The sequence below is a fragment of the Trichomonas vaginalis genome, chromosome I, assembly GCF_026262505.1.
Source record: "Trichomonas vaginalis G3 chromosome I, whole genome shotgun sequence".
Classification (NCBI taxonomy): domain Eukaryota; phylum Parabasalia; order Trichomonadida; family Trichomonadidae; genus Trichomonas; species Trichomonas vaginalis.
The window spans coordinates 24,780,408-24,800,389 of record NC_067203.1 but is presented as its reverse complement, the minus strand read 5'-3'; the positions used below and the strand labels follow the sequence as shown (position 1 = coordinate 24,800,389).

Below are 19,982 nucleotides of genomic sequence, written 5' to 3'. Positions count from 1 at the left end.
ATATCATAGAAGTAGTATGCTGCATATTGCCTTCTGAAATTAGAATAATTGAAAATTGAATTGTTATGTACGGACGAAATTTAATTACATTATTTTTTAATTAAATATATTTCGTCTTTTTAAGGACAGATATTTTTTGAATGCACTCAAATTTGAGAGGGAGGCTGCGGTCTTTTGTATAATAATACTTTTGTATATCTGATATAAAAATAAATTTAATTAACGTAAACTGTGTATATAAAATTTAATTTGTTCAGAGGAGCAATAATTTCTATCAGAAAGCTCTGAAGAAATGCATGCTAATAAATTTATTGACATTACATTTGATCAATTTATCTATTTTTAAAGATAATTTGATATTATTTAAATTGCATTCAAGAAATTATCATCATTGTATTCTCATTATTGAATTGACAATATTAATTTTATTCTAAAGATAATAAATATTTTTTAACTTTACCAGATGAATGTGATAGTGCCGTTCCCCCTTGTTGGTTCTTTTTATCTTTATTTGCTCCAACTGAGATAAGATATTTAACAACTTCAAGATGGCCTTTTTCTGATGCATGAATGAGTGGAGTATCTCCATTTTTATTCTCTGTTTCTTTATTAGAATCAACAGAGATAAGATATTTAACAACTTCAAGATGACCTTTTCATGATGCCCAAATAAGTGGAGTATAGAATTTGTTATCCAAATATTCTGTGTCATATCCTTGTTCAATCAGAATTTTAAGGGTGCACCCTTAACAAGATTCAGATTTCCTTTTTTGGTTGCTTCATGAAGAATTTGAGAATATCTTTGATCCACAATTTTATCAATTACTAGGGATTTCATAGTTTGATTTCCTTTTTTCTGTTATTTCATCAAAGATTTCGCAGATTCCATTAATGTCATTAGTTTTTTCAAGTTGAGAATATAACGAAATAAATTCTTTTTCTGTGATTGAAGATTTTAGTTTTTGTTTTTCTTTTTCATTTTCTTTTTGAATATTAACTAAATCTGTTTGAAGTTTCTCGATTTGATTTGTTGAATCTGAAATATCCTTTTGCACAAGATCTAAAATATCAATAACCATTTTCATGAATTTTTGAATTGATTTTAGTATTGTAATTGCTTCTTGTAGTTATTTATTGAAATATTTGTCTCTAGAGTACAAATATACAAATCATGTGCATTAACCATAGAATGATACTGTTCAAGAAGAGAATTGAATTCATCTGTAGTGAATTTCGCGTATCTCATGATTTTTTTGATGTCTTATATTTCGAATATATTAAAGAAATTGTTGTCCTTAATATAATCTTTGATATGAGTTCCAAAATTTTGGGAACAACTGTCAACTTTTTGATAATGGTCATACAATTAATTCTATGATTTACAACAGGCCATTATTTTGGATTCTTTTCTTGTTAATTTTGTGACGTATAAACTGTGATATGAATAGCACTTTACACACCGTATAGAATTATTATAAAATATAGACAAAGTTCAGGCTAATGCAATCCACTCGAAAATTTTTCGAACTTTGATTTTGCAATAGATACATTCTCATGTACTTTTATAGAAAAATCTTTTTTTCTTTGGAGTATTCAAAATATTGGCGAAATATTTATATATATTAGGGTCTCCAAGCTGTTCAATTTAATAAAGGATTAGAATATGCTTTTTTCATTCAGGATCATTAGTCTTGTGTGCATTAATATATAAATTGACATGATTAAAAAGAAATTTCTTGAAATCCCAGTTATCCTCTATATAATAAGTATAAAATCAAGCTCCTATAAACACAATATATATTTTTAGATACAGATAATCGATTTTTATTCATTATTTTATAAAATTTAACAAAAGATAATTTGATCTTTATTCATGAGTAATTTTCAATGCAATGATTGAAAGTATTATTATTACAACTGATAATAAAGAAACCAGGACCAAAAGAACTGAATGGAATATTGAAAAAGCATTCAAGTCCTGTAAAAATGGTAATGATTGATTAACATAATATGCGAAAGTTGATTCAGTAATTGTTTCATAAATGTATGAAAATGAATCATTCATATATAGGTTATTATTCAATTTATATGTTGGTTCATATTCTCCTTCCTTTGCATATCTATCAGCATTATTTTTATCATATATTTTAAGAAGACAATCTTCATTTAAATGCTTTGCATAGTTAGGTGATGTTATACATAATTTAATTAAGTAATCCGAGAAGTTTAAGAATGCAGAATCATGAGTATCAGAGTTGATTACGAATTGATAGTAATCATATTTAGAAAGAACCGAACTACTGATCATTTTAACATTATTAGGAATTTCAAAAACACTACCTCTTTTTTCAATGATAAATATTAATCCATCATTCTTATTCATGAAACAATTGTTTTCAACATAATAAATAGGATGTCCTCCTTCACTAAAGTTGAATCGAATGGAATTTGAATTACGGAAACTATATGGTGTAATAGATTTCAATGAATTTGGAATAAACAATTCTTCCAATCCTACACCAGAAAATGAATAATCACTGATTATAGATATTTTTTCATTGAACTTAAATGATTTTAGCAAGGAACATTTAGCAAAGGCATATTCTTCTATGATTATTAAGTTTTCGGGACAGACAAATTCAGCGATACTTGATTCCATGAATGCTTCTTTACAAATTGTTTTGATGTTTGCATTATTAAGCAAATTTATTTTATCTTTTCCAAATGATCTAAAGCAATTTGGAGGAATCTTGTACATATAAGAAAAGTCAATCTCTATTAATGAATCACATTCTTTAAAGCAAGATTCTCCAACATATTTTAGTTGGTTTCTAAAATTAAGTATTTGAAGACTGCTGCATCCTTGGAAACAACTATAAAACAAGCGAGTTATTATAACATTTTCAGGTAATTTAATTGTTGTTAAATTAGCACAATGTGCAAAACAACCAGCAGGGAAATAATCTGTTTCATTATTGATTTCAATTGTCTTAACACTTGTGCAATATGAGAACATTCCATCTGTCAATAAAACATTTGAATTTACAATTATTTTTTCCAAATTTCTGCAATAAGCAAATGCATATAATCTAATGAATTTTACATGACTAGGAATTGTAAATTCTCTTGCTTCTAGACCACCTGGATATGCATAAAGAGTTTCTTTGTCTGCTGGATATATAACTTTATTAATTGTTACAAATAATGGATTGCCATCAACAATGATTTCTTTTAGGTTTAGATTGTTTAAATATCCAGGAATAAATTGTCCAACATTACTTCCAATTGTGATCTTTTCAACATATGGTGAATAACACATATTTCCTTTATTGTATTCTATTGGATCAGTATCACGGTCGAAAACATCTTTTCTTCTCCTTGTAATATTCTGATTTATTATGAGTTCATTGATTTTTGTTCCATTAAATGCAGAAAGATCTAAATCAATAACACGACTAAGATCAATATGAGTAATATTTGTATTTTCAAATGCACGAGGTCCAATAGTAGTAATTGTGCTGCACATTATTACTTCAGTTAATTTTATACAATTTTGAAATTGATCTCAACCAATATAACTCATACCAGAACCTTCAACAAATGTAACTTTTTCTAATTCCATACAGTTCCTGAATATTGGTACATCAGTTGCATTAATAATTAACTCTTTTATATATGTGTTTTCAAGTGGATAATACATTTCGCGACTAATTCTAGCGAACGCAATATTAGATGTCCATGAATTAATATCAATTAATGGACATAACTCGAACAAACTTGGTTCAACTGTCATTGGATGATCTCCCCATCCAATTATATGTTTAAGCTTTGGACAGTTAAAGAAACTGTTTCTTCCAATATGTGTGCAAATGGAAAGATCAACTATCTCAATTTCAGGGCAACTACCGATATAAAAAATCTCTTCAATGTTGTTTGGTAAGTTTACAAGATTTGGACAACCGCCAATTGCTACACGACATCTAAAATCTGGATCTTTTGGTGTAATTATCTCTTTAATAGGTAAATTATATAAAATTATTAAATTTGAATCTTTTGTATATTCAATTGTTTCCAGTGATTATATTGATAATAATAATGTCTTATATTATCTCTATCAATATAGTTATTGTTGCTTGAAACAGTTAATTTCTTGAGAGGCAATTGCTTGATTTGAGAGTCATAAAGACACCAAGATGGTATTGAAAGCTCTTCTAATGCTGTGTTTGTTAAAACATCAGTTCCAAAATTTTGTAATGACATGAAATTATAATTAAATGTTGTGAGGGATGTACAATTGTAAAACGAATACGAACCAAATGAATTACAGTTTGAAATAAAGGTTGTAAGATTGTGGCAATTATAAAATGCATATTCTGGGATAACCGTAATGCTATCTGAAAGTTGAATTTCAATCACTGCTGTATTTGAAAAGCAATAAGAACCAAGAGTTTGTACACTTGATAAAGTAACTACTTCTAAATTGGAACAATTAGAAAATGCTTCAGATTCAATTGAAATAACGTTTTCAAGATTGATTTGGGGAATAAATGAGTTTGAGAACGCTTTTGCTGATATATTTGTAATACTTGAAGATAAAACAACTGATTGGATATTTTGATTATTGGAAAATGCTTCTTCTGGAATTGATTCAAATTGAGTTGATTGGATTTCAAGGTATCTAACTAAGCGCAAGCCATCGAAGATTGGTAATTCCTGCAAACTACTACCAATTATAAGCTTTGTAATTCCTTGTGACTTAATTTGCTCAGTTATTGTATCAAAATTATCAGTAGATTCTATTGTAATAGATGTTGGGGTGACTGTGCTATATCTAATAGTTTTTGTAATTAATGAATCAAGAAAAATCTTATGAAACATTTATATTCGCGATGGCTTAAAAAATTGAATTTGAGTATTGAATTCAAATTTGTTGTAACTTAATAATTCTTATAGTATATTAAAAGAACCAGAATACATTTTTTAAAACTCCATCGGTTTGATTAATTTTTTCTAAAATTGACAGAAATACATGACTATAATAAATGTCTTGAAGTGTAGTTGAGAATTTTCATAATTAAGGTTTACTCTTATATGGACATAAATTCAATTTTCAATGCTTTTCTAACCGTTTTCACTTATGATCAAGAAATTTTATTCTGTATTAAATAACAAACAAATTTTCCGATTAATTAACCGATGGAAACTTCTCAATTTTTCCCATTGAAATTGTGATCTCTCAAAAGGGTGCCTGTCATTCTTTATGAATATCAATCAGCTAATATCTGTTAAAAAATACCTGTCATTTTGTGTGATTCTCAAGTATATAGTACATCACCCTTTAAATTCAAAAGTTTAGGTTTTATAAATTCTGAGCGATATAAAATTTTTGAGAGTGATCTCTGAAAAGTATATCGTAAGATTTTAAAATATCGTTGGCCATTTTCATTATGAAAATGTACATTAACATGATTCAATAAACGTATTTCCATCAATATCTTCCGTTCACCATAAACTTATTTCTAAATTCAAGATATCTGATTCTTTAATGATACTGGAATATTCATCCTTTATTCAAACATTTATTTTTTGAGATTGTAAACTATTCAATTTCATACTATCTAAAAATGTTTTATGGTACCATTTTCCATTCACTAATTACCAAAAGTTTGATATTTAACCAGTAAATTACTGTTAATGGAACTAAAATGACGATTACAGAAGCTGATGACATAAATAATGAAGATAACATCTAGGGATGCGACGGTTTTACGCCATGACCGTTTAAAAATAGAATAATACGCCATTTTTGGGGCCGAATGGCGGGTACGAAGTAGCCGCCATTCGGCCGAATAACAAAACAATACAAAATTATCACCGTCCTTTTTTTTCCTTTCTTTCTTTCTTTTTTTTTCTCTCTCTCTCTCTTTCTTTTCTCTTTCCTCTTTTTACTCCTCTTTCTCTTTTCATCATTAAACGTAGAAAGATATATTAATATTATTTTAAAATTAAAAAAAATAAAGAAAGTATAATAAGTAATTATTTAGTTATCGATATATATATGTAAAGTGATAATCTGAGGATAATCTGAGGAGGAGTCTGAGGATTAGACCGAGGAGTAGTCTGAGGAGTTTGAGGATAATCTGAGTAGTCTGAGGAGTTTGAGGATAATCTGAGTAGTCTGAGGATAATCTGAGGAGGAGTCTGAGGATTAGACCGAGGAGTAGTTTGAGGAGTAGTCTGAGGAGTTTGAGGATAATCTGAGGAGGAGTCTGAGGATTAGACTGAGGAGTTTGAGGAGTAGTCTGAGGATAATCTGAGCATAATCTGAGGAGGAGTCTGAGGATAATCTGAGGAGGAGTCTGCGGATAATCTGAGGAGTAGTTTCAGGAGTAGTCTGAGGACTAGTCTCAGGACTAGTCTGATGAGGAGGACTCTAAGGAGTAGTCTGAAGAGTAGTCTCAGGAGGAAGATCTGAGGAGGAGTCTTATGAGGAAGATCTGAGGAGTAGTCTGATGAGGAGGGGTCTAAGGAGTAGTCTGAGGATGATGAGTAATCTGATAAGGAGTAGTCTGAGGATGATCTGAGGATAACCTGATGACTAGTCTAGGAGTGGTCTAATAAAAATGTAAAATATTTTCAAACAAAAAATTCTATGAATTTTATATTTTAATTCTTAGCATTATACTGAATAAAATAAACATAAATATCAAAATTTGAAATTGAACACGCCAAAAAATTGATAATCCACATTCAATATTTTGTAAGTGGCGTACTTTTTGAATACTCGCCATACGCCTTGGAGTTCTCAATTTTGAATTCGCCTTTATTTGGGCGACCTCAGAAAAATACGCCATTAAGAAAATATTGTATGAGATTTTAAATTTGAACACGCTCTACCTTAAGGAATTAAATTTATTAAGATATATTTATATATAATAAACGATTACTTAAAAAAAGTATTTCATCGCTTATGTAAGTTTCAAAAAAATCACGAAAATAAAAAAATCAAGATTAAAATTTTATTTTTAATTTTTGAATTTCTCAACTGGGCGAACAAAAAAAATGTACGCCCGGTCAAATGGCGTGTTTAACGCATCCCTAATAACATCCTAAATCTAATTCAAACTCATAACATTGAAACAATCAGGATGGAAAATTTCTATTATTATATGCTACCACCATTCAAGGGCTATCAGCTCATTAAAAATTACGAATTTGATATAGAATCTTATTATTTGGCTGAAAGGTACTTTTATCAAAACCAAATCATCAGGAGAGCTTATTTTGGGGGGAGTTTTCATTACATTAGTGATGAAGCTTTTGTACATTCTTCAATTGAATACGTTGAATTTGCTGGTAGAACAGACCTTTTCAACGATGTATTTGCTTATTGTTGGAATTTGAAAATGGCAGAATTTTCAACAGGCAGTAGGAGTGGAACATTTCGAAACACTAACATCAAAAACTTTACAATTCGTTCAAATATTCCTAATTACGCATACTATGAGTGCTACGACTTAGAAACAATATTTATCGATTCACAATATGTAGAAATAGGAGAAAAAGCATTTTGTGATTGCTTTAAACTCAAAAATGTCAATTTCCGGGAAGGATGTACTATTAATTATATTGGAAATAATGCATTTGAAAATTGTCAGATTGAATCTTTTAACTTTAAGATTGTTTCATCAATTGGATATAGAGCATTTAGAAATACAAAACTAAAGCATGTTGTATTTAATAGAGCTGATGTAGCTGATGAAGCATTTATTAATTGTAATGATCTTATATCAGTTATAATTGAAAATGAATTAAGAATGCCTAATGGTCATTATAGACCTTCTAAAAATTTCTTCATGGAATGCCAATCATTAGAAGTTGTTGATTTAGGATTAACAGCAAAGACATGTATAGGAATGTTTAGAAATTGCTACAACTTAAAAGAAGTCAAATCATCAAATCCAGAATTAATAATTAATGAAGATTCATTTATTTCTTATTTGAGTTTAACAACTCTAACGTCAAATATACATATAGTATATAGTAATGGTTTCATGTTTTGTAAATCATTGACAGACCTTGATACATCTAACATAATATCAATTTCACCTCGAGCTTTCTATGGATGTGAAAAATTAAGAAATGTTCATCCTCATGTCTTTGGAAGCGAATATGCATTCGCATTTTGTAGTTCCTTAGTGGATTGTACGGTCTCAACAGTTGCGGGAACTGGTTTACTAATGAATTGCACAAGTCTTCAGTCAGTAACAATACAAAATGTTCTTGATATTCCAGATAAAATGTTTTTGGGTTGCACAAATTTGAAAACAGTTAATTTCCCAGAAACTATTACATCTATTGGACATTATGCATTTGTTGGAACAAAACTTGAAATTGCTGAGTTAGATCTTTCTGATACAGAACAAATTGGTAACTATTCATTGAAAGGCGCTAAAATAGAAAAAATCAAATTTGGAAAAGATTATATTTACTTTAGAGAAAATTGCGAGAGAAGATGTGCAGAAGTATGTCCAGGTGTCACAGTAACAGATCAAAATCCATTCCAAGATGTTACTAATGTTAAAGAAATCATTATTGGTGCTGATAAAAACCAATTCTTACCATTTGATTTCCAATATTCTTATGATATTAAAATTACTTTAGAAGATAATGCAAAACTACAAATTAACGATGGATTATTAACAAAAGATAATGAAATCGTTTATTATATACCAACTTCTTCAACAAGAACTAAATTTACAATTCCAGAAACAATAACTAAAATACATCCTTATGCATTTTCAACAGCAAAATTAGAAGAAATAACTATCAATCATTATATAGAAACAATGGAAAGTGCATTCGCAAATAACAAATATCTAAAATCAATAACAATCAATTTCATTTCACAACATAAATCTCTTGATAATAGAATATTTGAAAACTGTGTAAAACTGACAAATGTTAACTTATGTAATTATTTCAATAGATTTGGTGATTATTCATTTAGTGGATGCACATCATTGGAAACAATTATTATACCAGAAGGAACAAGTACTTTGGGAAGATATTGCTTTGCAAATTGTCATTCGTTGAAGAGTTTGACATTCCCATCAAATTCTTTGTATTTTTATGATTATTGTTTTTATAAGTGTTCAAATCTTACTTATCTCGATCTTTCCCAAGATTATGGTTTTGGTTATAATGCTTTTGATTCATCATCTTTACAATCAGTAACAATTAAAGCAAATTCACTTACAAATGGATTGTTTAATAATTGTCAAAGATTAGAAAATGTCGAATTCACGGATAAAGACTTTAGTGGTTCTTTGCCCGATAACTGCTTTATTTCGACAAGTCTTACAGAGATAAATATTCCTCCAAATGTTAATTCTATTAGTAATTTTTGTTTTGCATTCTCAAAAATTAAGAAGTTTTTCATTCATAGAAAATTAACTTCGATTGAACCTCAGGCTTTTTATGGTATTGAAGATATAGAATTCGAATTAGATTGTGATCATCCTATATATATGTTAGGTGCACATGAACTTATTGATAAAAGATCAAACACTTTAGTAATGACATATGGAAAACTATTATCTACTTATATTGTTCCATCAAGAGTTAAATCCATTGGTAACAATGCAATTAATTCTTTACCAAGATATAATGAAGAGACAAGAAAAGTTGTTGATTTTGGATTAACAACATTGGTCATCAGAACAAAAGTAAAATCAGATCAATCACCTGTTTATAATGCTCCTTATTTACATAATCTTTGTTATGGAGGTTCAGTCAAAACTGAAGGTTTTAATGATGTCCCAAGAGTTTTTGTTGCTGATTATTATGCAAGATCATTATGGAATCAAAATCCAAAAGTAGTGGCAATAAAAGCTGAATGTGATTCAGCTGTTCCATTCGAGAATTATGCAAAATATGATTATACTTATCCAAAGAATCCGAGATATATATCTCTGCCAGAGCAAATACTTCCACAAGATAGTAAAAAATGCCCCTTATTCGATGACCCATATGAGATACCATATGTTAAACCAGAAAATTCTCCAAAAGAAGGAGATACAGATGTAGAGAATTCAACTGAAACAGTTTCAGAATTATCTCTCTCCGAAAACACATATACATCAGCATTTATGAGTGAAGAAAAAGCAACTACAGAAAAAAGTTCAATGCCATTACTGACTTATATTTTAATTGCTCTTGCAGCAATCGAAGTATTGATGATTGCAGGTTTGATTGCATTTTTGATACATAAGAGAAATGAAGAGAGTTCAGATGAAAGTTTTGTTGAAATGTCTGAACATATAATATCTAATATTTCTGCAAGCACGACATTTACAAATCCACTGTTTTCAATGAATACTATGGATGATGATCCATTTGCTAGTGATTTTGATGATCCTTCTGAAACTGAAGCAGAAGTAGGTGATTTTATTGATGATAGTTTGTGTGATGCTTAAATAAACGAATTTATATCTATGAGTTTCTATTTTTCTTCTCTTTTTTAAATTGAATTTCGATGTTGAATAAAATAAGGATTTGTTCTATTTACAATGAACTCTAGCAAATATCTAATTTCAGAAATGATAGAATGCTACACAAATAGACATTGCGCTCAAACTTTGTTAGAATTCCAAAAATAGAACCACAAATTAAAGTTTTTGTAATATTCTTATTGACATCATTTACAATATGACTATATTCCGGTTCTAATTTTGAATATTCTCCTCTCAATTTTTGAATGCTATCAACCGAAATTTTACAAATTTCTCCAAATGATAGGACTTATCGTTCTAGGTATATGCGCCGCTATGGCATTGACTGGTAAGATATGCCAAAGTGTTCGCGATGGCATGGTAGTCAAACAAGTCGGTTATGTCGCCCCAGGTAAAAGTTTTGAAAATCTTATTTCCGCTTCAACTAATCAAAAGTTCACAGTAAAGATGTCAAAGGGCCCAGCTGTTATTTCAGCAATTATCCAAAGACTTAAAATCTTTGTTCCAGCTTCACTCCAAAAGCAAATTCCAGAAGTCGAGGCAATGCTCAAAGCAATGGCTGATTTAGGTGGCTATGAACTTGAAACTGCCCACAAGGCACTAATGCTTGCAACATACAATCCAGACAACAGCAAATTAGGAATTTTCAACGTTGTTTTCACACCAATATCCGATGATTTAATGACCGTTCAGCTTTACGACCTCACAGCAAACTTCAAGATGCCAACTTCTTTCATGATTGCAGAGACTACAATCTCTAATAAATGGAGGACAAAAACTGAACAATCTCTTGTTGCAAAACCACGTGAAATCACACCACAAGCTGTTACTGATGCTATTGCCATGTGCATTGCTCCATGCCTTAACGGAGATATCGATATGCCGAAGGAAATTCGTGATTTGTATGCCGCTAAGAACCAAGCAGAGAATCCAGGCCTCCAAAACATTCAAACATCCTTCAAATAAGTAGTACTGTTTTATTTTCCTTTTAATACTAAAAAATTTCAGATTTTAAATCTATTTTTCTACTTTCGAATCTATATTACATCTTTTTGTAATCTGTTCATTAGAGCCTTCTAAGTAAATCATTTAATATATAAGATTTTTTTTGAAAAAATTTATAATTATTTCTAAATTAACCATTTTGTTAGAACTCATAATCACAATAAGATTTTATTTATCTTTACAGACTTTTTACCTTTATCTAAGGATAATCTGATCTAATTCTTCTTTAACAATTGCCAAATATGTCATTAAAATATTTGCATCAAATTCGTATTTGATATGGTAGATCATTTACTGAGACACGTCAGCCTTGATGTCTCAAGACTCTGAAACTATGTTGCAACTTGATTTTTGGCAATAAACTAATCGACAAAATTGTCCCTAATGATGATGAAAATATAAGACTTTATGAAATATTGGGATACTATTGATGTTAGTTTATTTAATTCTTCACTTGGAAAATTAACAACAGAATTATCCTTATATAAAGATGTACTCACTTTAAAATACCCATGTGTATCGTCAAAATGCACTCCATATGTTGTAAAAATCTCTCCAGGGAGCTACAAGTTTTGGTTGTATGGTGCAAGTGGAGGGTATCTATCAAGTGATCTTAGCAAAGGGGGTCGTGGAGCATACACCAGTGGTATTCTTTCGAGTGCTTCGGACCTAACTCTATATATTTATTTAGGTGAGCAAGGAAAAATTAATGCCTCAAATGGGTATAATGGTGGAGGAAATGGTACGATACATTTAGAAGATAGTAATACTCAAGGCGGTTCTGGTGGCGGTGCGAGCGATATTAGACTCATACCAGGAAGCTGGGATGATTTTGACTCATTGAAATCCCGTATAATGGTATCGGGTGGAGGCGCAGGTTCTCAATTTTATAATCAATTAATAAAAGGCGGAAATAGCGGATTAAATGGAAGTGATGGAACCCAATATGGAATAGAATGTTCAGATCCTAGTATAGTTCTCACAAATGCTCTTGGTGGAAAGCAAACATCAGGGGGACAAGGGGGAATTTCATATGAATTTATCGATATGAATGGTCAAAACGGCGGTTTTGGATTTGGTGGAAATGCATGCAATGCTAAGTATGGATCGGGTGGGGGAAGCGGATATTATGGCGGTGGAGGAGCAAGTGAAAAAGGATGCACTGTAGGAAGTGGTGCTGGCGGTTCATCATTTGTTTCTGGTCATCCAGAATGCGATGCAATAACTAAAGAATACTCAAAAGAAAATCCTATTCATTCTCACCAACCAATCCATCATTCTGGATTTAAATTTCAAAGGCCATTAATAGTTAATGGAGAATCAGTTCTCTACTTTGGTCATGGAAAATGTGAAATTGAATATTTAGGGCCATTTCACACTTGCATATTTACATTCACTGCAAATAATTATTTTATATCTTTTCTATTAAAATCATTTTTAATTTTTATCTATGATTAGATAAACACATTAGCATTATTTATTGGAAATATACAATACCAGGAAAATAACACATATTCTTCGCGTTTATTTCTTGAGAAGAAAATGATTTCAAGTTAATGATTATTAGGGTTATTTGATAAAATCGGACAAAAGGATACGAATGATGGTATCTATGTATAATTTTATGAATTTCTATATCTGAACTTCCAATGATCAGATAGATTGTAATGGAAATATATATAAACTTGTTATGAATTATCATTTTTTAATAAGTAGATTATGAATTCTTTCATTGCTAGTCATTTTAATAGGAATTTTACCTTGATTATTCTTTATGTTAATATTAATACCTCTTAATCTGATGAGAATTTTAACAATTTCTTCATTATTATAATTGCATGCTTTATGAAGAGGAGTATCTCCACATATATCTTGTGCATTAATATCAATTTCATTAAACGTAAGAAGAAATTTGACAACATCGATTGAATTGTTATAACAAGCAATATGGAGTGGTGTTCGTAGATTATTATCTCTCATATTAGGGTCAACACCACATGAAATAAGATCTTGAACAAGAGATAAATTATTTAATTTTGCTGCATAATGAATTAGATTATTAGCAAAATAGTATACTTTATGATATCCATTATCAACAGCAAATTTGATTGAATAAAGATCTCGTTCTTGACTACATTTTACAAATGTTTCATAAAGACTAATGAATTCTCTTGAAGTCCAATATCTTTCAAATGAATTTATATTTTCATCTGTTGTTGAAATTTTATTAAATTGTTTGGTTTTTTATGATTGTTATTGTTAATGTTATCATTTGATGATAACATTAATGTTTCAAATAAATGAGTGAAGATTTCATTTTCGTTTTGAATATTGTCATATGATTTATTTCCTGTTTTCATTTCTTGATTAAAAGAGTTGATGAATGAAGAATAAAAGTTGATGAAATGAGAAATTGTTTCGTTTGTGCAGAATTCGAATCTGATGAATTCAATCAGTTTGTCGAATTTTGATGTATTTGATGTATTTGATGTATTTGAGGTTTTTGATGTTTCTGAAAATGATGATGAAAATGATAATAAAGGTGAAAATGTTTTGATGAATGAAATAACAAAATCACAGATATCATCTTCATTGTAGACAAAAACATGTTCGTTACTCAAAATATTTGAAATAAAATCAATAAAAACAATCGATGTTTTCGTTAAAATACGATGATGCAACAGAATATAAACAGATTCAAAAAGAAGACAAAGTTTTGAAGGTCCAAGAAAAGAGATATGAGATGCGATGAATGAACATGTTTTATCGAAATCACATGTTTTAAGACTGTATCTGATGATGATTCGATGTTTGATTCACTGATAATTGTTGATGAAATAATGAATTTGTATTGTGAAATAAAATCTTCGTTCTTGAGAAGAACGAGATCATAAATAATTTCACTTGTTTCGATGTCGATGTTTTCTGAAACATATCCTTCTTGAACAAACTTACAAAAAATGTTTAATGCTTTATTAAATGATTCTTTATTATCTTATCAATATTAATATATAATCTCTTGTGCACTATTGTCTGTAATCAACATGTTTCGAACTGTTTCACTTACAACAACTGCGTGTGATTGCGTTGTATAAAATCGATGACCATTGATAACGAAACAAAAATCACTTCCATATTTAACTAAAGATGAATTTCTGCAATACTGAGAATTAACAACAAATTTAATATCACTCATCAAAATTTTTTTATTTTGTCACTTTTTTTAAAATTTACCATTGATAAAAAGAAATTCAAACAATCAAATACTTCGCAATAAAAATTTAGAATGAAATTAAACTTTTATTGCGAAGTATTTGAAACAAATCTTTTTATTTCCTGAGTTATTCTTTTTTGGCGTAATTTTCCATCATTTGAGGATGTACATTGCTTTGTGATAAACAAAAATGTGAAAATTGTTAACTCACAAATCAAAAAGTATTTGATGTGAATTTTAGAAGTTGCCATCACGTTGTAAACATTCAATTTAAAATTATATATTTAATGTTGCAAATCATCTTAGTGAAATTTCATTTTTTATAATGAATTTATCCATTTCATTTATTGCATTAAAGAAGATCATTGATTCGCCATTAATATCACTAAATCCTAGAAGCATTCATCAAAATCTTATATTGCAGCGATGTAATTTTAGGTTTTTTGCAGAGCATGCTTGTAAATTTAATACTAAACAAATCAGCTCCGAATTCATTCACTCATCTTTCAAAGGATTCCTCAAGACACCATTAGTTATTAGTAACTTAGATTATTTAAACAATTCTTTTAGAAATCAAATAATTCCCGAATGTAAATCAAATATTCGCATAGAAAGCTGCCAATTTACAAATTGCACAGTTGAGTCTGACGGATCAGCACTTAAAATTAACTGCCCAGATTACATTTTAAAGATCTTTCAATGTAAATTTGAAAATTGTCATTCGCTCAATGGAAACAGCGGTGTTATTTCTGCTCAACAAACAAGGTCAACTGCAATTTGCAAAACATGTTTCTTAAAATGCAGTGCAAAGTCAAAATATCAAATTTTCAATATAAAAACGGAATCAAAAGGGGCATTCAATATATCAGGAATACACAATTCTGGTAAGAATTCTTTTGATGAATTAAAATCAACAAAATCTTATTATCATAAAATTTGTAATTTTCAAGCAGGAACTCAGCGCATTAATACGATCAATAGTACCCATAACAGTGTAAACGATTATGCAGCCGGTTTTGCTTCAGACTCTCCATTTGAAATTGACTTTAAATTTGCAAATTTTGGATATTTAGAAGGAGGATTTGCCCTTGAGAGGACAACGATAGCAGTAGGAAAGGAAGTATATAGTTATATAAACGTTTTTCACCATAACGCTCCCAACAAAGGAACATTTTATTTACATATTTTCGGATCTTTTTCAGATTCATTGCTTTTCAATGTAACAATTAATCCTCTTATATTTGGTCAGCCAAATAGTGTTATTATTATGGAAAGATGCAGATTTGATGCTGCTTTAATTAATCTTCGGATTTTATCTCCAAATGGAATTGCAAATAGCATTGTCCAGTACAAAGAATGCATTTTCTCTGATAATGAAGATAAAATAAACTTATTTGGAATTGAAAATGACTTAGTTTGTTTTAATTTTAATCTGAAAATTAACCTTAATATATTCCAAATAATTTCTAAGTGGGTTGATAGGAATCCTCATATTGTAGGGTTCGGATTCTGCTTGATTCTTAGTATAATTTCGGTTTTTGCTTATTGGAAATCAAAAAGATTGTTTACCACAAAAATACCGATTGCTTTCACATATACATCTGTTGATAAGAATGTTTGATGTATGAATTCAAACTTAATATTGTTTGAATTCGATTTATTTTTTTATTTTCTTTGTTTTGTATACTAAGTGATAAATTTATGTTGTTTTCTATGTTAGCATTTTTATCTTTCATCTATTTATGATAAATTCAAAAAAATAATGTTGGCCGATGAAAATGTTAACAGTAAAGAAATAAAAAATGTGTAAAATATTAAAGCTATTGGTGCTTTGCAGAATTATGTATAGTAAAGCCGTTTAAAACGTTTAAAGAGAGATGGGAAAAAAAGGAATTAGCAGCAAGCTGACTCCTTTTTTGGTTTTTGGGGAGCAGGCGATATCTTAAAACCTGGGGAAGTTTGCACTGCTCTATCATGATTTTGTAAGAATTTTCGGAGGACTTCGGTAAAGCCATCTTCAACATTCTCTTGAGTCTTTGCAGAAACTTCGAAGAAGCTGCATCTCTTAGAATTAGCCCATTGTCTGGCCTCTTCTGTTGGTACTTGTCGCTGATCAGCAAGATCAATTTTATTTCCAAATAGCATAATAGGAAATGCATCTGGATTTGTAATGCCTGCCTTATTTAACAAATCGTCGAGCCAGACTCCTACGCGTTTAAATGTATCGATTTGTGTTATGTCGTAAACTAATAAACAAGCATCTGTCCCTCTGTAGAAAGCAACACCAACAGAATGGAAGCGTTCCTCACCTGCAGTATCCCAAATTTGCAAATCTATTGTTGTTCCATCAACTGTTACAGTCTTCGAAAAGAAATCGGCGCCAATAGTTGCTTTAAAGTCCTCGCAAAACTCGTTATTGACGAAGGAATGTATAAGGGTTGTCTTGCCAACACTAGAATCGCCCATAACAATGAGTTTACAGGAATGCATTTAGAATATTATTTTGAATTATCGTTCAGAAAAAAAAATATTCTTGTCACGAGTAGGTGACAAAAGTGCATACTCTTAAATTAACCTTAAATGTTGATTTTTCGATATTTTCGGTATTAACCTTATTGTAAATTTTTCCGGTGATAAATTTATCACACTGAGGTTATTTTTCCGGTGAGATTTTTAACCTTGATTTAATGAAATTAATATATATTTTTATTATTTTTAATTTCGAATGAGTATAATAAAATATTTTTTATGTGTTTTTGTTTTTGATGTGATTTGAATTTTGTTAACTCTTTTCAAAATCACTTCATTTTTATGATTTCGGTGGACTTAGAGGAGCTTATTGCTTTTGGTATTAAACAGGAAGTCAAGGGCGGTGTCCCATACAGAAGAAGAACGGGATCTCCAAAGCAATATGTCACTTATTCATGTTCGTATCCCCTATGCAAGGCAAAATTTAGGGTTGAAGAACAAAATGGAGTGTTTACTATAAGCAAAGTTAATGAAGAACATTGCCATCATATAGGAGTTGAAATGGGTTCACATTACGCGAGTAAATTTTATCAAAAATGGATCGAACTTTATATTAAAAACGGTGGAAAGCAATTTCTTGCTCAAAAAGCATTTTTTGATAAGTTCGGAATTGATACGAATAACAAAGAAACGATGAAACTTTTCGCGCAGTCTACTGATGCTTTAAAGCACAAATTTTATCGCCTTGATGAGATTATTGCACAAAGATTATCAAACGATCCTTACACTTCTTTGGAAGCATTTTTGAATAATTTACAGGAAGAGTGCCCAGATGATCTCGTTCAATTTGATTACAATGGAGATTTTTCCGAGTTTACAATCATATATGCACCTTTTGCTGCAAAAGAATTGGTGCATAGCATTGATAACCCTCTCCACGTCGATTCCACTCATTCTTTAATTAAAGGAAAGATCCAATTGTTTGCAGTAACAATGAAAACAAGTCAAAACACAATTTTCCCCTTTTGCTATTTTTTAGTGAACCCTCAGACATCTGAAAAAATTCAAGAATGTTTGGTGAAATTCTGTGAGTTTGCGCACCTGGATCCACAGCATTGGAGCGCTGACTGTGCGCTAAACATTGCTCGCGCAATTGAGGACGGATTTCCTCTTGCGCAGCTCAGTTGGTGCGCTGTGCATGTTTTACGCGCATGTGCAAAAGTTGGAAGCTATTTTGACAATCCACAGAATTTTGAGAACTTCTATTTAGCAATGGACTTTTTGACATTACGTGCAGATGCAACGAATGCAGAAAAGCTGGCTGAAGAGTCTGATGAAACATATGAGTTCTTGACAACAATGTTAGAAGAAGAAGAACCGCGCGCTTTGAAGTATTTCGATAAACAATGGAGAAGAACCAAAGAACATTGGATGATGTTATATCGTGGAGAAGGTGATTCCACGAATAACATTGCGGAATCACACTTTCATCAATTAAAGCAAACATTTTTCTTGGGTAAGAAAAATGAGCGCATTGATGACATCGTCATAACTCTCATCACTGTTGTGATTCCAAATGCGATTATTAAGGTTCAAGTCGCTAATGTTTTGAATGAAGAAAGAGCAGTAAGAATTCTTACAAGGGCAGGTAATCAGATTGTTGAGCAAAGAGCTTCAAAACACGATGAATGTTTGAAATTAATTCAACACATTTTGGAAATTGTCGAAAGCCGAAGGATTGAACCTAATGTCCTTATTCCATCTTTGAAGGCAATATTAAATTTGGCACAAAGAAGTTTAAAGGAAGAGTAAGCAAGATTAGATAATTTGGACTTTTTTTAAAATTAATGAATAAACAGTATATTTTTGAAGTGTAAGCTTATTTACCTGAAGCTATATTACTTAATATAACATTCAAAGTATTATTGCTATTTATTGGAGAACAAATTTATGTAATTTTCACATGAAAATTGATAAATTTGTATTTCCTTATGATAATCAATTTTTGTATTTGTAGAGAGTCTCCCTGCATGATATCAAGACTTGGCTATAGTCTTTATCCATTTTTGAAAATTGTATTGTAAATTGTAAGAATTTCTGAATACTACTACTATAAAATATAATTGCTTATCAATGTATATTCTCCCTGCATGATATCAGGACTTGGCTATTAGTCTTTATCCATTTTTGAAAATTGTATTGTAAATTGTAAGAATTTCTGAATACTACTACTATAAAATATAATTGCTTATCAATGTATATTCTCCCTGCATGATATCAAGACTTGGCTATAAGTCTCTATTCATTATGAGTATGACCCCATTTTTTTTACAAAAAGTGCCGAATTGCAACTTTGTCCCAATCTCTTCTTGTCACTATCATCTAAATAAAAATTATTTATTAAACTGAAATGAAAGTTTGGCCATAGCCTCAATGATAATTCACTCAATTATTGCTCCGAAGTTCAAATAAAGTCTGTGATTAAATCAAATCCTACGAAATCTATAAGAAATAAAGATATGGTTTCAAACTCTTCTTTATAAAAACATTGAAGATTTCAAACTGCCAAAATATAGTAAAGAAAAGAAGAATTTAAAGGCAAAGTAATAATCTCAATATTATTGATGATAAACTAAAAGAATGTTATGCACATGGATATAGGCCAAACAAACTAAGCCTTGTCTATATTTTTTATTTATTGATTTCGTTGTATGAATTTCTTTTTATCAATGGTAAATTTTAAAAAAGTGACAAAATAAAAAAATTTTGATGAGTGATAT

General features: G+C 30.0%; 10 protein-coding genes and 1 pseudogene across 11 annotated transcripts, besides 1 other annotated feature; 5 read left to right on the top strand and 6 right to left on the bottom strand.

Annotated features, from left to right (window-relative positions):
* Nucleotides 1-1,867: 1,867 nt before the first annotated feature.
* TVAGG3_1045310 (ribonuclease inhibitor domain-containing protein) lies at nt 1,868-3,526 on the bottom strand (the record flags this gene model as incomplete). Its single annotated transcript, XM_001584346.1, has 1 exon — nt 1,868-3,526. One exon carries the CDS (start codon nt 3,524-3,526, stop codon nt 1,868-1,870), a length of 1,659 nt encoding a protein of 552 aa, XP_001584396.1.
* Nucleotides 3,527-3,565: 39 nt separating this feature from the next.
* TVAGG3_1045300 (uncharacterized protein) lies at nt 3,566-3,793 on the bottom strand (the record flags this gene model as incomplete). The annotated part of the gene is made up of 1 exon (XM_001584345.1): nt 3,566-3,793. The coding sequence occupies one exon, from the start codon at nt 3,791-3,793 to the stop codon at nt 3,566-3,568; it is 228 nt and encodes a 75-aa protein (XP_001584395.1).
* A 245-nt stretch (nt 3,794-4,038) lies between these two features.
* On the bottom strand, nt 4,039-4,878 carry TVAGG3_1045290 (ribonuclease inhibitor domain-containing protein; the record flags this gene model as incomplete). Its single annotated transcript, XM_001584344.1, has 1 exon — nt 4,039-4,878. One exon carries the CDS (start codon nt 4,876-4,878, stop codon nt 4,039-4,041), a length of 840 nt encoding a protein of 279 aa, XP_001584394.1.
* A 4,700-nt stretch (nt 4,879-9,578) lies between these two features.
* TVAGG3_1045280 (leucine-rich repeats (6 copies)-containing protein) lies at nt 9,579-10,478 on the top strand (the record flags this gene model as incomplete). Its single annotated transcript, XM_051255657.1, has 1 exon — nt 9,579-10,478. One exon carries the CDS (start codon nt 9,579-9,581, stop codon nt 10,476-10,478), a length of 900 nt encoding a protein of 299 aa, XP_051081231.1.
* A 309-nt stretch (nt 10,479-10,787) lies between these two features.
* On the top strand, nt 10,788-11,576 carry TVAGG3_1045270 (uncharacterized protein; the record flags this gene model as incomplete). The annotated part of the gene is made up of 1 exon (XM_001584342.1): nt 10,794-11,480. The coding sequence occupies one exon, from the start codon at nt 10,794-10,796 to the stop codon at nt 11,478-11,480; it is 687 nt and encodes a 228-aa protein (XP_001584392.1).
* Nucleotides 11,577-11,927: 351 nt separating this feature from the next.
* TVAGG3_1045260 (glycine-rich protein family) lies at nt 11,928-12,977 on the top strand (the record flags this gene model as incomplete). Its single annotated transcript, XM_001584341.1, has 1 exon — nt 11,928-12,977. One exon carries the CDS (start codon nt 11,928-11,930, stop codon nt 12,975-12,977), a length of 1,050 nt encoding a protein of 349 aa, XP_001584391.1.
* A 240-nt stretch (nt 12,978-13,217) lies between these two features.
* On the bottom strand, nt 13,218-13,499 carry TVAGG3_1045250 (ankyrin repeat domain-containing protein 49 family; the record flags this gene model as incomplete). The annotated part of the gene is made up of 1 exon (XM_001584340.1): nt 13,218-13,499. The coding sequence occupies one exon, from the start codon at nt 13,497-13,499 to the stop codon at nt 13,218-13,220; it is 282 nt and encodes a 93-aa protein (XP_001584390.1).
* Nucleotides 13,500-13,717: 218 nt separating this feature from the next.
* TVAGG3_1045240 lies at nt 13,718-14,715 on the bottom strand (annotated as a pseudogene). The gene has a single exon. A coding segment is annotated over exon 1 (998 nt).
* A 324-nt stretch (nt 14,716-15,039) lies between these two features.
* TVAGG3_1045230 (uncharacterized protein) lies at nt 15,040-16,479 on the top strand (the record flags this gene model as incomplete). Its single annotated transcript, XM_001584338.1, has 1 exon — nt 15,059-16,354. One exon carries the CDS (start codon nt 15,059-15,061, stop codon nt 16,352-16,354), a length of 1,296 nt encoding a protein of 431 aa, XP_001584388.1.
* A 147-nt stretch (nt 16,480-16,626) lies between these two features.
* Nucleotides 16,627-17,199, bottom strand: TVAGG3_1045220 (GTPase protein; the record flags this gene model as incomplete). The annotated part of the gene is made up of 1 exon (XM_001584337.2): nt 16,627-17,199. One exon carries the CDS (start codon nt 17,197-17,199, stop codon nt 16,627-16,629), a length of 573 nt encoding a protein of 190 aa, XP_001584387.1.
* Nucleotides 17,200-17,273: 74 nt separating this feature from the next.
* Nucleotides 17,274-19,568: a mobile genetic element.
* On the top strand, nt 17,545-19,014 carry TVAGG3_1045210 (MULE transposase domain-containing protein; the record flags this gene model as incomplete). Its single annotated transcript, XM_001584336.2, has 1 exon — nt 17,545-19,014. One exon carries the CDS (start codon nt 17,545-17,547, stop codon nt 19,012-19,014), a length of 1,470 nt encoding a protein of 489 aa, XP_001584386.2.
* Nucleotides 19,569-19,982: the final 414 nt, after the last annotated feature.